This window comes from Aquarana catesbeiana, linkage group LG07, assembly GCF_042186555.1.
Source record: "Aquarana catesbeiana isolate 2022-GZ linkage group LG07, ASM4218655v1, whole genome shotgun sequence".
Lineage (NCBI taxonomy): Eukaryota > Metazoa > Chordata > Amphibia > Anura > Ranidae > Aquarana > Aquarana catesbeiana.
This window is the reverse complement of record NC_133330.1, coordinates 200470744-200483325: the sequence shown is the minus strand read 5'-3', so window position 1 is coordinate 200483325 and position 12582 is coordinate 200470744. Positions and strand designations below refer to the sequence as shown.

The following is a 12582-nucleotide window of genomic DNA, read 5'->3' as shown; positions in this document are numbered from 1 at the left end:
GTAATCTCGCCTCATGTCGGTCTTTTCGTTCAGGCGCCGAGAAGAGAAGACATCAAGTAAGTCTGCACCAACACTACACTAACAGTATAAAAAGTAGGCACACAAATCACCCCCCAATCACCCCCCCCCCCCGCACCCCCTGTCACAGTGACATTGACATTGGTGTCATTTATGACTGTTATAAGTAGTAGGGCAGTTAGTGGTAGGTCCCTTTAGGTCTAGCGTACCCCCCTAATAAAAGGGTTTAACCCCTTGATCACCCCCCAGTTAACCCCTTCTTCGCTTGTCGCCAGTGTCACTAAGCAATCTTTTTTCTGATTACCGTATTAGTGTCACGGGTGACGCTAGTTAGTCAGGTAAGTATTTAAAGTTCACTGTCAGCTTTTTATAGCGTTATAGTTAACCCTTTCACCAGTGATCACCGTATAAGTGTTACGGGTGACTCTGGTTAGTTAGTTTGTTTTTTATACCAGCCGTTTATTACCCAATAAAGGTTTAACCCCCTGATCGCCCGGCGGGTGATACAAGTTAGGTTTTAGTGTTAGATAGGGTCTGCGTCGCCCCAGGCAGCGTCAGATTAGTGCCAGTACCGCTAACACCCTCGCACGCAGCATACATCTCCCTTAGTGGTATAGTATCTGAATGGATCGATATCTATTCAGATCTATACTAGCATCCCCAGCAGTTTAGGGTTCCCAAAAATGCAGTGTTAGCAGGATCAGCCAAGATACCCTCTAGCACTTGCGTTTTGCCCCTCCAAGTGCAGTATCGATCGATCACTGTTACTTACAAAACACTAAACACACATAACTGCAGCGTTCGCAGTCAGGCCTGATCCCTGCGATCGCTAACAGTTTTTTTTGGTAGTGTTTGTTACATTTGCTGACAGTCTAAAAATCGTAAATCGAAGGTACAGTAGTGAAGAGGCCTACACGTTTCTGAGCATGACAGATAGTTAGGAGGAAGTCACTCATTTGTCAGATTCAGGCTCAGAATACGATCCTGAAGACCAGTGGTCATCAACCCTGTCTTCAGGGCCCACCAACAGGCCAGGTTTTATGTATTACCTTGGGGAGATGCAGACTAGAATACTGCAATCACTGAGCAGCAAATTACATCACCTGTGATATATTTCAGTTATCTTGCAAACCTGGCCTGTTAGTGGGCCTTGAAGACAGGGTTGATGACCACTGCTGTAGACGACAGCAGCTCCATGACAGATAGCTCTGACGACGGAGTTGTGGTCCCTGCCAAGGTCAGACGTACCAGACCCCGATCTTCTTCTGCTGTTGAGGTGCAAGAACCGCAGGCCTCTCGTATGGAGCAGAGAAGTACTAGCGCTGCTATTCCTTTGGTGAACTGGCAAGCACCAGCGGCCTAGTACACCCTGGTCATACATCCAGCAGCGCAGTAACACGTGGTGATGTGGCGAGTCCCATAAGTGCAGTTCAAGCTGGCGAGGTGGCAAGCACAAGTAGTGTCCCACTGCCACCAAGAAGACAAAGACAGGCCCGTCGTGCCCATAGTGCCCTTCCTGCTGCATTTGCCAATGTGAATTGGGAACCCACCACTTCTGCAGCACCCGCACTTCCCCCCATTCACTGGCCAACCCGGCAATCAGGTGGAAACAGTTGATTTTTTGTCACTTGATATTTATTTGCTGTTTTTCACCGAAGATCTCTATAGATCTATTGTGGACCAAAGCAATTTGTATGCTGGTCAATACATCGCCACTAATCCTCAGTCCTCTCTTGCCAGAGATTGGAAACCAATTACTGTTTCCGAATTTAAGACCTTTCTGGGCCTTTCCCTCGACATGGGCATAGTTAAAATGAGTACGTTGCGGTCATATTGGTCCACTGACCCAATTCACCATGTGCCCTGGAAGCAGAGAACACGGGCATGATACGAGCAGATTTTGCGGTTCATGCACTTCAACAATGAACTCTGTCATCCTTGTGGAGATCCTGTATACGATCGGCTCTACAAAATTCGGCCCCTCGTAAACCACTTCAACCAACGTTTTGCACACTTGTTTAGTCCCTGATTACGTTTTCTGGCCGCTTGTCATTTAACCAGTATCTTCCCAGCAAGCGTGCCAGATACGGGTCAAGATGTAAAAGCTCTGTGACAGGGCCACAGGCTATACATGTAGTTTTATGGTTTACGAGGGAAGAGAGTCACGTAGAGCCAACAAACTGCCCTGACTACATAGGAAGCTCTGGCAAGATTGTGTGGGACTTGGTATCACCCTTATTCGGAAAGGGGTACCACTTGTATGTGGACAATTATTACCCGAGCGTGCCACTTTTTAGTCACTTGTTTGATCATCAGATTGGAGCATGTGGCACCCTGCGACCTAATCGCCGGGGCTTTCCCCAGTGGCTTGTAGATTCCAGTCTTAGGCTGGGGGAGAGAACCTGCTTCAAGTGTAATAACTTGCTCGCTATGAAGTGGAGGGACAATAAGAATGTTTTCGTTCTTACCTCCCTTCATGCAGACACGACGATCCAAATTACTACGGTGACTGGTGTTGTGAAGAAATCCCTGTGTCCACAAATATAACCAAAATATGGGAGGGGTGGACCTCAACGACCAGTTGTTGGCGCCGTACCTAGTTGCCCGTAAGGCCAGACGCTGGTATAAAAAAGCATCTGTATACTTATTTCAATTGGCTTTGCTGAACGCTCATGTGCTATACAGAGCTTCAGGATGGACTGGATCCTTCCTTAAATTCCAGGAAGAGATCGTCAGAGCCCTTCTGTTTCCAGACGGTGCTCCACCTCACCTTCCCAATACAAATGCAGTAAGCCGGCTGCATGAGAGGCATTTTCCTTATGGCCTCCAGAGTACCCCTACCCAACGAGCCCCCCAAAGAAAATGTGTCTGTAGAAAGCGGAGATATAGGCGTGACACCCGCTATTTTTGTCCCTCCTGTCCTGACTATCCTGGTCTTTGCATTGGTGAATGTTTTGAACGCTACCATACACTAGTTGAGTATTAGCGTAGGGTACAGCATTGCACAGACTAGGCACACTTTCACAGGGTCTCCCAAGATGCCATTGCATTTTGAGAGACCTGAACCTGGAACCGATCCGTTACAGTTACAAATAAAAAGTGTAAAAAAAAAAAAAAAAACCACACACACACACACACACACACACACACACAACACCACACACAAAAAAAAATAAAATAAAATAAAATAAAATTAAAATCGAAAGAATAAGAGATGTGGCGGCGATGGATAGAGAGAAACTAATACAAGATACGGTGAAAAATACAGAAAACAATAATACTTTATCCCTTGTGATGGATTTTAATGCCCAAAACAAACAAGTTTAAAGAATCGTTAGAAAATATTGGGACAGGACGCCATCTTGGCGCTATCCTTCCTGAGAAGCCCAGATTCACCTATCGGAGGGCCCCAACCCTCAGAGACAGTTTAGCAAAAAATGTGATTGATCCTCCTACCAAGAAGAATTTCTCCTTTTTTGAAGGGAAGAGCTACTAGCCCTGCAAAAAATGCTACACTTGTCGTCATACTAAAGAATGTAAGAAAAAGTCAGCTTTACCTCTACAGTCACGACAAAAGAGTATCCAATAGAGGATTTTATATCAAGTCGGATTGAGTGGGTGGTCTATTTATTAGAATGCCCATGTCGTATCCAGTATATTGGTAGAACGTAAAAGGAACTCTGGATGAGATTGAGGGAGCATGTTCAAAATATCAAAAAGGGCTTCACTAAACATAGCCTGTCAAGACATTATGCAGAATTCCATAATAAAGACCCCTCATCCCTTCTGGTATGTGGCATTGAAAAATATAAACCCCACTAGAGAGGAGACAATAAAGTGATTAAAATCAGCCAGTTGGAGTCGAAATGGATACATGAAATACAGACTTTAACACCTCTGGGACATAACCTTGAATTCGATCTTAACTGCTTTATCTCTATTAATGTGCTATTTTTATTCTACTATTTTCCCCCTCTTGATATTATCCTTTCCCCCGTTTTATGATCTGCGGTGTGAGCCTTTGCCAGAGCTCAGTAGATTTGGTTATCTCATTTGATCTACAATATATATGTAGATTATTTTTTATTATTAGATGTTATTCACTCCATTGTGTTAATTTACTATCATTACTGTTATCTATCCACAAGATGTCAGTATATGCAAATTAGAAGTAGGAGTTTATCCTTATGCATATTATTGTACCCTAATAATGAATTTACATCTGTTCACCACTAGATGTCATCTGTGTGCCAGGTTTATAAGATGTTATTGTCCAATTACCACCAGATGACGCTGTCCTATGGAGATTCCTATATTAGGTTGTTTTTATATTTTATTTCACCTTTGACACAAAATTTTGATTTTATACTGGGATTTTATATCTATTTGTAATCACTTAGATCTCGCAGAGATATTCTGAGTATTCATCCATTGAAGCTACACCAATTAACATCCCATCTGGTCTGCTAATGGAACAGACCATATAAAAGACACCTGACTCCATCACCCTTTGATGAAGTCACGTGAGCGGTGACGCAACGCGTCAGGGAGGAGTCAGGTGTTGTGTTTTATTGTTCTCTCTCTATATTGTGCTGCTCTTTTTTTTACTGTATTCTATTCTGCAATGTTTTATCGTTAACCATTTTTTTTTTAAATTTATTTTGACAGAAACAGCATTTTCTCCCACGATACATAAAGCCGTGAATCCAGCGCTGCAGGAGGTGATTTCACCACAGTTAAAGTGGTTGTAAACCCTTTACAACCACTTTAAACCACAGGCAAGCCTATAATTAGGCTTGCCTGTAGCTGCACTGGATATCTCCTAAACCTGCACGGTTTAGGAGATATCCCTGTATTTGCATGTGCCGACGTCATGCGGCACATGCGCACTTAAGCCAACTGAAGCAATGGCACGCATGCTATAAAACTTTTGCGCAAACCAATAAATATATGCTTATTGACATTTTTTTTTTACCAAAGACACGTGGCCTAATACTTTTTGGCCTAAATGTATGACTAAAATTGAGTTTATTGGATTTTTCTTATAACAAAAAGTAGAAAATATTCCATTTCAAAATTTTCAGTCTTTTTCCGTTTATATTGCAAAAAAAAAAAAAAAAAAAAAAAAAAAAAAAAATCGCAGAGGCAATCAAATACTATCGAAAGAAAGCTCTATTTGTGGGGAAAAAAGGACGCAAATTTAGTCTGGGTATAACATTGCATGACCGCGCAATTACCAGTTGAAGCAGCGCAGTGCCAAATTGTAAAAAGTCCTCTGGTCTTTGACCACCCAAATGGTCCGGGACTGAAGTCATTAAAGTCGCCTCCAGGACAGGTGACTTTGGCTGTGGCCAATCACAGAATAATCAGCTCTGTGGGAGGGAGGGGGTTGTCTGGGTAAACATGGAGTACCTGGGTAAATTATTTTCTTTTTCCTGTAAAGTCGCTTCAATATAGATGGAGAGCCGACTTCCATTGAAATCTATGGGTACAAGTCGCCTAGAAGTAGTGCAAGAACCTTTTCTGAAGTTGGAGCGACTTTAGTAGGTGTACATTAAGACGGCTCTCATTCACTTCTATGGCATTTCTTATGTCCAGCGACTTGAAGACTTACAAGTCAGATCCCAAGTCGCTGTAGTGTGAACCGGCACTTATTGTTATATTGTGCTTGGCTAAAATACTGTGATAAATAACGGATGTGTGTTTTTTTAGTGAATGGACTTTAAAGTGGTTCTAAAGGCTCAAGGTTTTTTTTTTTTTATCTTCATGCATTGTATGTAGCAGGGTGGATTTTTGGGATTTAAATCTGATTTTTTTAAAAATTTTTATTAAATGTATTTTAATAAAATGCTTTCAGAGTAAAGATCTATCTAAAAGATAGTTTTCTACGCAAGATAGATGAATAATTTAGTTTATTCAGCATGAAATTGAGCTTGGTTATGTAGCATGAGGCTATATATTCTGCAATATTTACATGTTTGGTAAACTCATTCAATGAATCCAAGCTCTGCAAGCTGAGATAACATGCACTGCATTGATGCATTCACATAATTTCGCAGGAACCATGACATAAAACAAAGTTCAGGAATATTCCTTTATCCCATGGTTTTGCAAAACTATGTACACTATTGACAGCTTATTCTAAAATAGGAAACATTCATTTTGTTTGCAAATATTAAAGATTCTAACTACCAGCAAGAATGAGTCCTTACATTTAAAGAGCACCTGTCATTTCAGATCTATCACAACAGCCATCCACTGCTGAGTCACATGACCTTCAAATGTGGAATCCTTCAATGAATTGACCCCATTGGCTCAATTTTACATTTTTTTTTTTTTTTTTTACTTATAGCACATTGACACAGATTTTTTGTATCATTGTAAAAAGTGTTCTCCTTAATGAAGAGCAGAGCTACATTGTGGTCTGTAAACAAAACTGAAATATGGCAATAGCCCAAACAAAAAAAAAAAACCCTTACCCCTTTTGGTTTCCTGTCCATGCTCTTGAATATTTACATGCTGCGATGCAGCCGGTTTTGACAGATGACTTCTCTTAGCTTGAACAACATTCAAAGACTCACTGGATGTCTCAGATGACCCACTAGAAATCTCTGCACTTCTCCTTTTGTGACCACAGATAGATTTGGCTGTGTCCTTGGGCAGAGTTGATCCTGAACAGCTAGTGGGCCTGGATACACTTATGGCAGGCAAGTCTTGAGCAGACACCATAGGCAATTGCTCAAGCAGATTACTCTGGGAATACTCTTTGTCCTCTCCTTCCACACACCTCAACCTTCGACGGGACTTTAGCTGGGGCCTCTGTACATTCTCACTGCAGTCAGAAGACTTTGATTTTGTAACTGTTGCAGAGTTTATTTTGGACTTTTCAGTTTTTTTGGCCACAGAACTGGCATCAGTCAACAACAGTGGCACGTTCGCAGCTTTTTTCTTTTTGACACAATAAGTCAACCTTGAAGCTACAGGATCTAGATTACCAGAGGTCCTAGGAGAAAAGATTTCACTGACAGGCTCCGTTCTAAAGTTACTTGTCTTCACTTCTTTCACAACAGGTGGTGTTAGAAAATTATCCTTCACAAACTGATCTGGTGACAAAACTGGAGTATGGTTAACTGCATCAAGATATTCATCTGAAGCATAACTGTTGCTTACAAATGAATCTGGACTTAACACCTTTCTTGGTGGTGTGAGCAAGACTGATGGTGGCGTTTGTGTCTTTAAGCTCATCTTTGTAAAACATTCATGGAAAGACTCTTGAAAAGAGCTGGACTTTTCAGATGGGGGACCAGTGTGTCTAACAGCAAGCTCTGCATTATAAAACTCAGTTGGGGATAAGGTTTTAAAGTCATTTACCAAACTTGGTGTACAAGTAAAATTATGCTGAAGACCATGTACTGGATTTATTGGTGAGATGGACAGTTTATTCACCCTGTGTTCAGTAAGAGTCCATTGTTCCTCAACAAAATCTCTGTGAATTGTAGAGGTGGCTTTAAGTTCTTCTATGGTCTCATACTCAGTAGTGCACAAGATGGAGTATGTTTTTGACCTCTTGAGTGATCCCGGGATGAAAGCCTGTAGATCATTACCAAGTGGACTGACATAGTGCGTAGGAGCTTTATTTTCTGTGCTCCGCCTACCCTTCTCGACACGAGAGTGTCTGATATTAGGCTTGGAAAGATTTTCACATGACCGTAAAGGGTTATTTGCTGCTCCTGACAACCCCTGGCCATTTTTGTGCTTTGCATTAAATGTTTTATTTTTAATGACTGTAGAACAAAGATCTTTATTCTTTGATCCAGAGAGCTTAGGTTCTACAGGAGAATATTTCTTTTTTATTGTATTCCAACGAGCTCTCTGAAATATAGTCAAACAAAATGCAATGTCACCTCATGTACAGTACAAATGAAAAGTATATGGCAACATATTTTAAGGATAAATTCATCTTTGAATAATTACATAATATATAAATATATATATATACATACATACACACACACCTTACATCTTTTTTGCATTATTATTTATTTTATTTTTTTATTGTTTTTGGAGCCTGCGAAGCATTGTACCCACAATCAGCAGATCGCAGGTGCAATGCAGGACCCCCGCAGACTGTCAATGTAATCTGTCTGCTTGTACATTGTATGGGCAGGCACACACTGACAGGAAGAACCAATGAACTACCAAGAGGGCTCAACAGCGCCCTGGCAGTTCATTGAGAGCTACAAGATGACTGCTGCAAAGGTTGTTAGTACCTTAAGTTCATTTCACAGAATTCTGTGAATAAATGACACGTCCGGGTGGGCATAACCCTGCACAGCTGTGGGGGTTTTTTATTTTTTTTATTTGTGAGAGCGAGTTTGGGTTTGCTGTCACTAGAGGTGGTCGGGTAGGGGCTACAGCAGTTTACCAAAAACATGCAATATGTTCCCAAAGGTGAACACCCTAAAGCAGGGATATGCAATTAGCGGACCTCCAGCTGTTGCAGAACTACAAGTGCCATGAGGCATAGCAAGACTCTGACAGCCACAAGCATAACACCCAGAGGCAGAGGCATGATGGGACTTGTAGTTTTGCAACAGCTGGAGGTCCGCTAATTGCTTTTCCCTGCCCTAAAGCCTCATACACACACAATCAGATTGTTGGCCAACAAAGCGTCAGACTTTTGTCCGAAGGGCGTGTGCCAGGATCTTGTCTTGCATACAAATGGTACACAATTGTCGGCCAACACGAACGTAGTGAGCGTCACCCTTTGGGCACCTTCTGATAATGTCGCGTTTGGTGAGCATTGATTCTGAGCATGCGTGTTTGTGCTTTCAACTTTTGTGTGACGGACTTGTGTACAGACGATAGGAAAATCTGACAACAGACCGCTGCAAACTGAAAATTTACTAGCCTGCCATCCAACATTTGTTGGCGGAAAGTTGGACAACAATTGTCTGATGGAGTGTACTAAACAGTCGGATTTTAGGCCAACAGTCTGTCATCACACAATTCCCTGCCGAAAATCCGATTGTGTGTTTGAGGCTTAAAAAAAAAAAAAAAACATGCAACATGTTCCCAAAAAAGTGGAGCTTATCCTAGAAAGCATACATATAGCCTAACCTTTGGACAGAGAGAGGAAGGGTTGGAACCATGTGCCATGTCTCCCTCAAGAAGATTCAACCTTTCTTGTTCTGTTGGCTATTGTCAATGCAACAGAAAAACACAGGGAATCCAACTTTCACAGTTGTCCCCAAAAGAGGAAAAAATTATCCAATGGGGACACCTTTTTCGTGACGGCCAAGAAAAAATTCCCCTTATTTTGTAGAGATTTGCTCTTACTTCCTGTTCCATCTCCACTACAGGTTCCCCAACAGTACACATACAACAAAAACTAAAAACTGTAAAGTTTTAACTATTCCCTGCTCTATCCAAAAATGAAACAAGTTTTGAGTGTACATACACTTTAAAAAAAGTTAAAGGCAATACGTAAGGGCTCATGCACACAGCATCTTAAAGAAGCTGCTCCTACAGGCTTTTGAGCTTGTTGAAAACATGAAAAAAAAAAAAAAAAAAAAAAAAAAAAAAAGAGCACAAGCTTCTTCAAGCTTTGGAGAAATAAAAGCAGCCTTTTTTTGAGCTTCAGTGTGCATGAGCCCTAAGAACAACCATTTAATTTTCAAGCGAATGTGCAGAATCTTCAGCATTCTAAACACTTCCATGTGTCAAATACCTGTGCCCCTGCCACACACAGTAGTTCCACTCACTACTGTGTCCTGTTGTGGCCAGCTGGTGAAATGACATAGCTTCAGCAGGGAACCAGACATCCAAGACACCTAGAAAGCTATTTATTTTTGATATTTCAATGGTAGACATCGGACTATGCAACAATAATTAGTAGACTGGGACTGTGTGATCTAGTCTATCTAGGTTGAGAGCTGGGAAAGGATTTTTGTTTGTTTGTTTTTTGGCAAAATGAGGTACATTTACATTAAAGCAAGGATAAAAAAAAAAAAAAAAAAAAAAAGTGTAAAATCCTATATTAATTTCCACATTATATATCATATCTTTCTAGCCTACTCCTAATACTGCGACACATATTCACTGTGTCCTGATGTATCATACATGTCACAGAGCCTACCTTTTGAGGTACAGGTGGGCTGAGGGGAGGATGTCAGAAGGTGGAGTCAGTACAGGAATCGCTGCTGACAGGCAACAAGGTACCCTGGGACATGCAGTCTTTAGAAGTAGAAACTAAATAGCAGAGGAGAAGCTGCATGCAAGGAATCCAGCAAGTTGTGGAAAGAGATATGACCAACAGACAGGCAGAACTCACAACACATAAGAAATATGAAGAATCGCACTAATGGTCAATTCCAATATTAAAGTTCATGTGAACAGTAAGTATATACATACACACACGTGCAAAATAGCGCAAAAAATTAATAAATATGTCCACAGTGAAATGATAAATTGAAAGACAATCTATTCATTGAAAAAGGTCCATCATCCATCACCACAAACCACTGTGAATCCACCACCAGCTGTAGAGACTGCTTACCAGTTCCTGTAGACCCCTTGTTACAGGGGGTCAGGATAAGCCAGTGGCTTATTACCCAGCCTGGGCCTTTCTCCACGTCTCAGAGTTGCTCCGCACTTCCGGTGTCATTCGACAGGCAGAGATGGAGTATAGCGACAAAAAAAAAAAAAAAAAAAAGACCAAGAAGGCTCCGCATAGTAAAAAATCATTTGGGGTTTATTATGTAAAAGTGCATAGCACTCACAAACATGTAGAGTTAAAAACGCCTGATCTATGGTGTGTTTGCAGAATACAACCCGTCTGATGAAACACGAGAATGGTGGTGACGTCAGCGCGTCGTCACCACCATTCTCGTGTGATGGACGGGTTGTCTTTGGTTGTGTTCGGCAGACAAACCATAGAGCAGGTGTTTTTAACTCTACATGTTTGTGGGTGCTATGCACTTTTACAAAATAAACCCCAAATGATTTTATACTTTGCGGAGCCTTCTTGGACTTTTTGGCGCTGAACTCCATTCCTGCTTGTCGAATGACACTGGAAGTGCGGAGCAACTCTGAGACGTGGGGAAAGGCCCAGGTTGGGTAATAAGCCACTGTCTTATCCTGACCCCCTGTAACAAGGGGTCTACAGGAACTGGTAAGCAGTCTCTACAGCTGGTGGTGGATTCACAGTGGTTTGTGGTGACGGATGATGGACCTTTTCAATGAATAGATCGTCTTTCAATTCATCATTTCACTGTGGACCACCTTTTTTTTTTTTGCACACGTTTATACTTTGAGCATATGAACTTTATTTAATATTACTTAATATTGGAATTACCATTACTGCGATTCTTCATATTTCTAGTATATACTGTTGGTGTTTGTGTTACATACAGAATTGCTGCTTTATTTATTAATTATTTTGTTTAAGTTTATTATTTTCTATAGCGCAGTTATCCCACTATTTTTACATTGATTATAGAACTCACAACATGAAAGGAGATTTTTCATCTTGTTAAAAAAAAAAAAAAAAAAAAAAAAAAAAAAAAACTATTTTGTGTATTCCAATTACAATGCTGATGTTATAAAACGAAAACTTCAGAGGCATGGGCTGATGACGTCACAATCTCCAACTCAGCCAGAGGAAGTTTTGTATTCATTCACAGAATACAAAGCTGCCTATGAATGGCTGAGTGCTGATCAGACCAACTCTGCATTGTTTTGGGAATTAGATGGGAAGTCTCTGTCTCACAGCCAGAACCCAGCACTGTACTGTATGTAGCTGAAGCTACATACATTACATAGAGTGCTTAGAGACACTGCAGCACACAAGGTTTAGCCTGGCTTATGTAATGACATCTTCAGAAAAATCAAAAAAAGTGACTAGATAAGAAATGAGTTATAAGACCTCTGGTTATACTTACCTTTTTCTTAGATGGCAGTTCTGCACTCCCCAGAAGTACAGCTTGGTGCTTCACAAAATCATTTACAAGAAAGGTGACAAGTTCTCTTACACCTCCTTCTTCTAAGGGAGTCCATGTGATTGTCAAAGGAACAGATTCAAATGGCTGCACAATGAAAACATTAAGAAAAACAAAAACAAAAAAAAATTAGCGCAGATCATCACTGTATATATTGTTAATTGTCTAAATTACTATGTAGAAGGGTATAAACGGAGTCCGATCATGCAACTGCTACTGGACCTTGAAGCATTGTTCTATAACCGGAGAGTGCCATGATAAGGGCCTAACAATATAGCTACATAATATATTAAAGCAGCAAAAGAATTTGGCAATGAATCTACAGCGGGGTCTTTCAGTATAGCTCAGGTCACAATAAAAAGTTACCTTTCTCAAAGGGTGCCTGCACATTTATGTAATAGTGCATTTTGCCATAAATCTTAGAGGCTAGAGCACCAAGGAACTCTACAATTAATTTGCTATAGGTCCAAGTCATCCACGTCCTTAAAGGAAAAACTGGACTCTGGAAGATGTATCAAAAAAGCTGAAGCAGAGGACAAAGGACTAGTAACCAGTATTGCATGTG

The 12582-nt window shown here is 40.9% G+C and overlaps 1 protein-coding gene across 1 annotated transcript in view; it reads right to left on the bottom strand.

Annotated features, from left to right (window-relative positions):
- ASPM (assembly factor for spindle microtubules) overlaps positions 1–12582 on the bottom strand; it is a 116134-nt gene that overhangs the window by 96683 nt on the left and 6869 nt on the right. Inside the window, exons 2-3 of the mRNA XM_073592981.1 lie at positions 11961–12104; positions 6498–7890 (exon numbers count right to left, since the gene is read on the bottom strand). Coding sequence (XP_073449082.1) covers positions 6498–7890; positions 11961–12104 — 1537 coding nt within the window. The remainder of the gene's footprint in view (positions 1–6497; positions 7891–11960; positions 12105–12582) is intronic.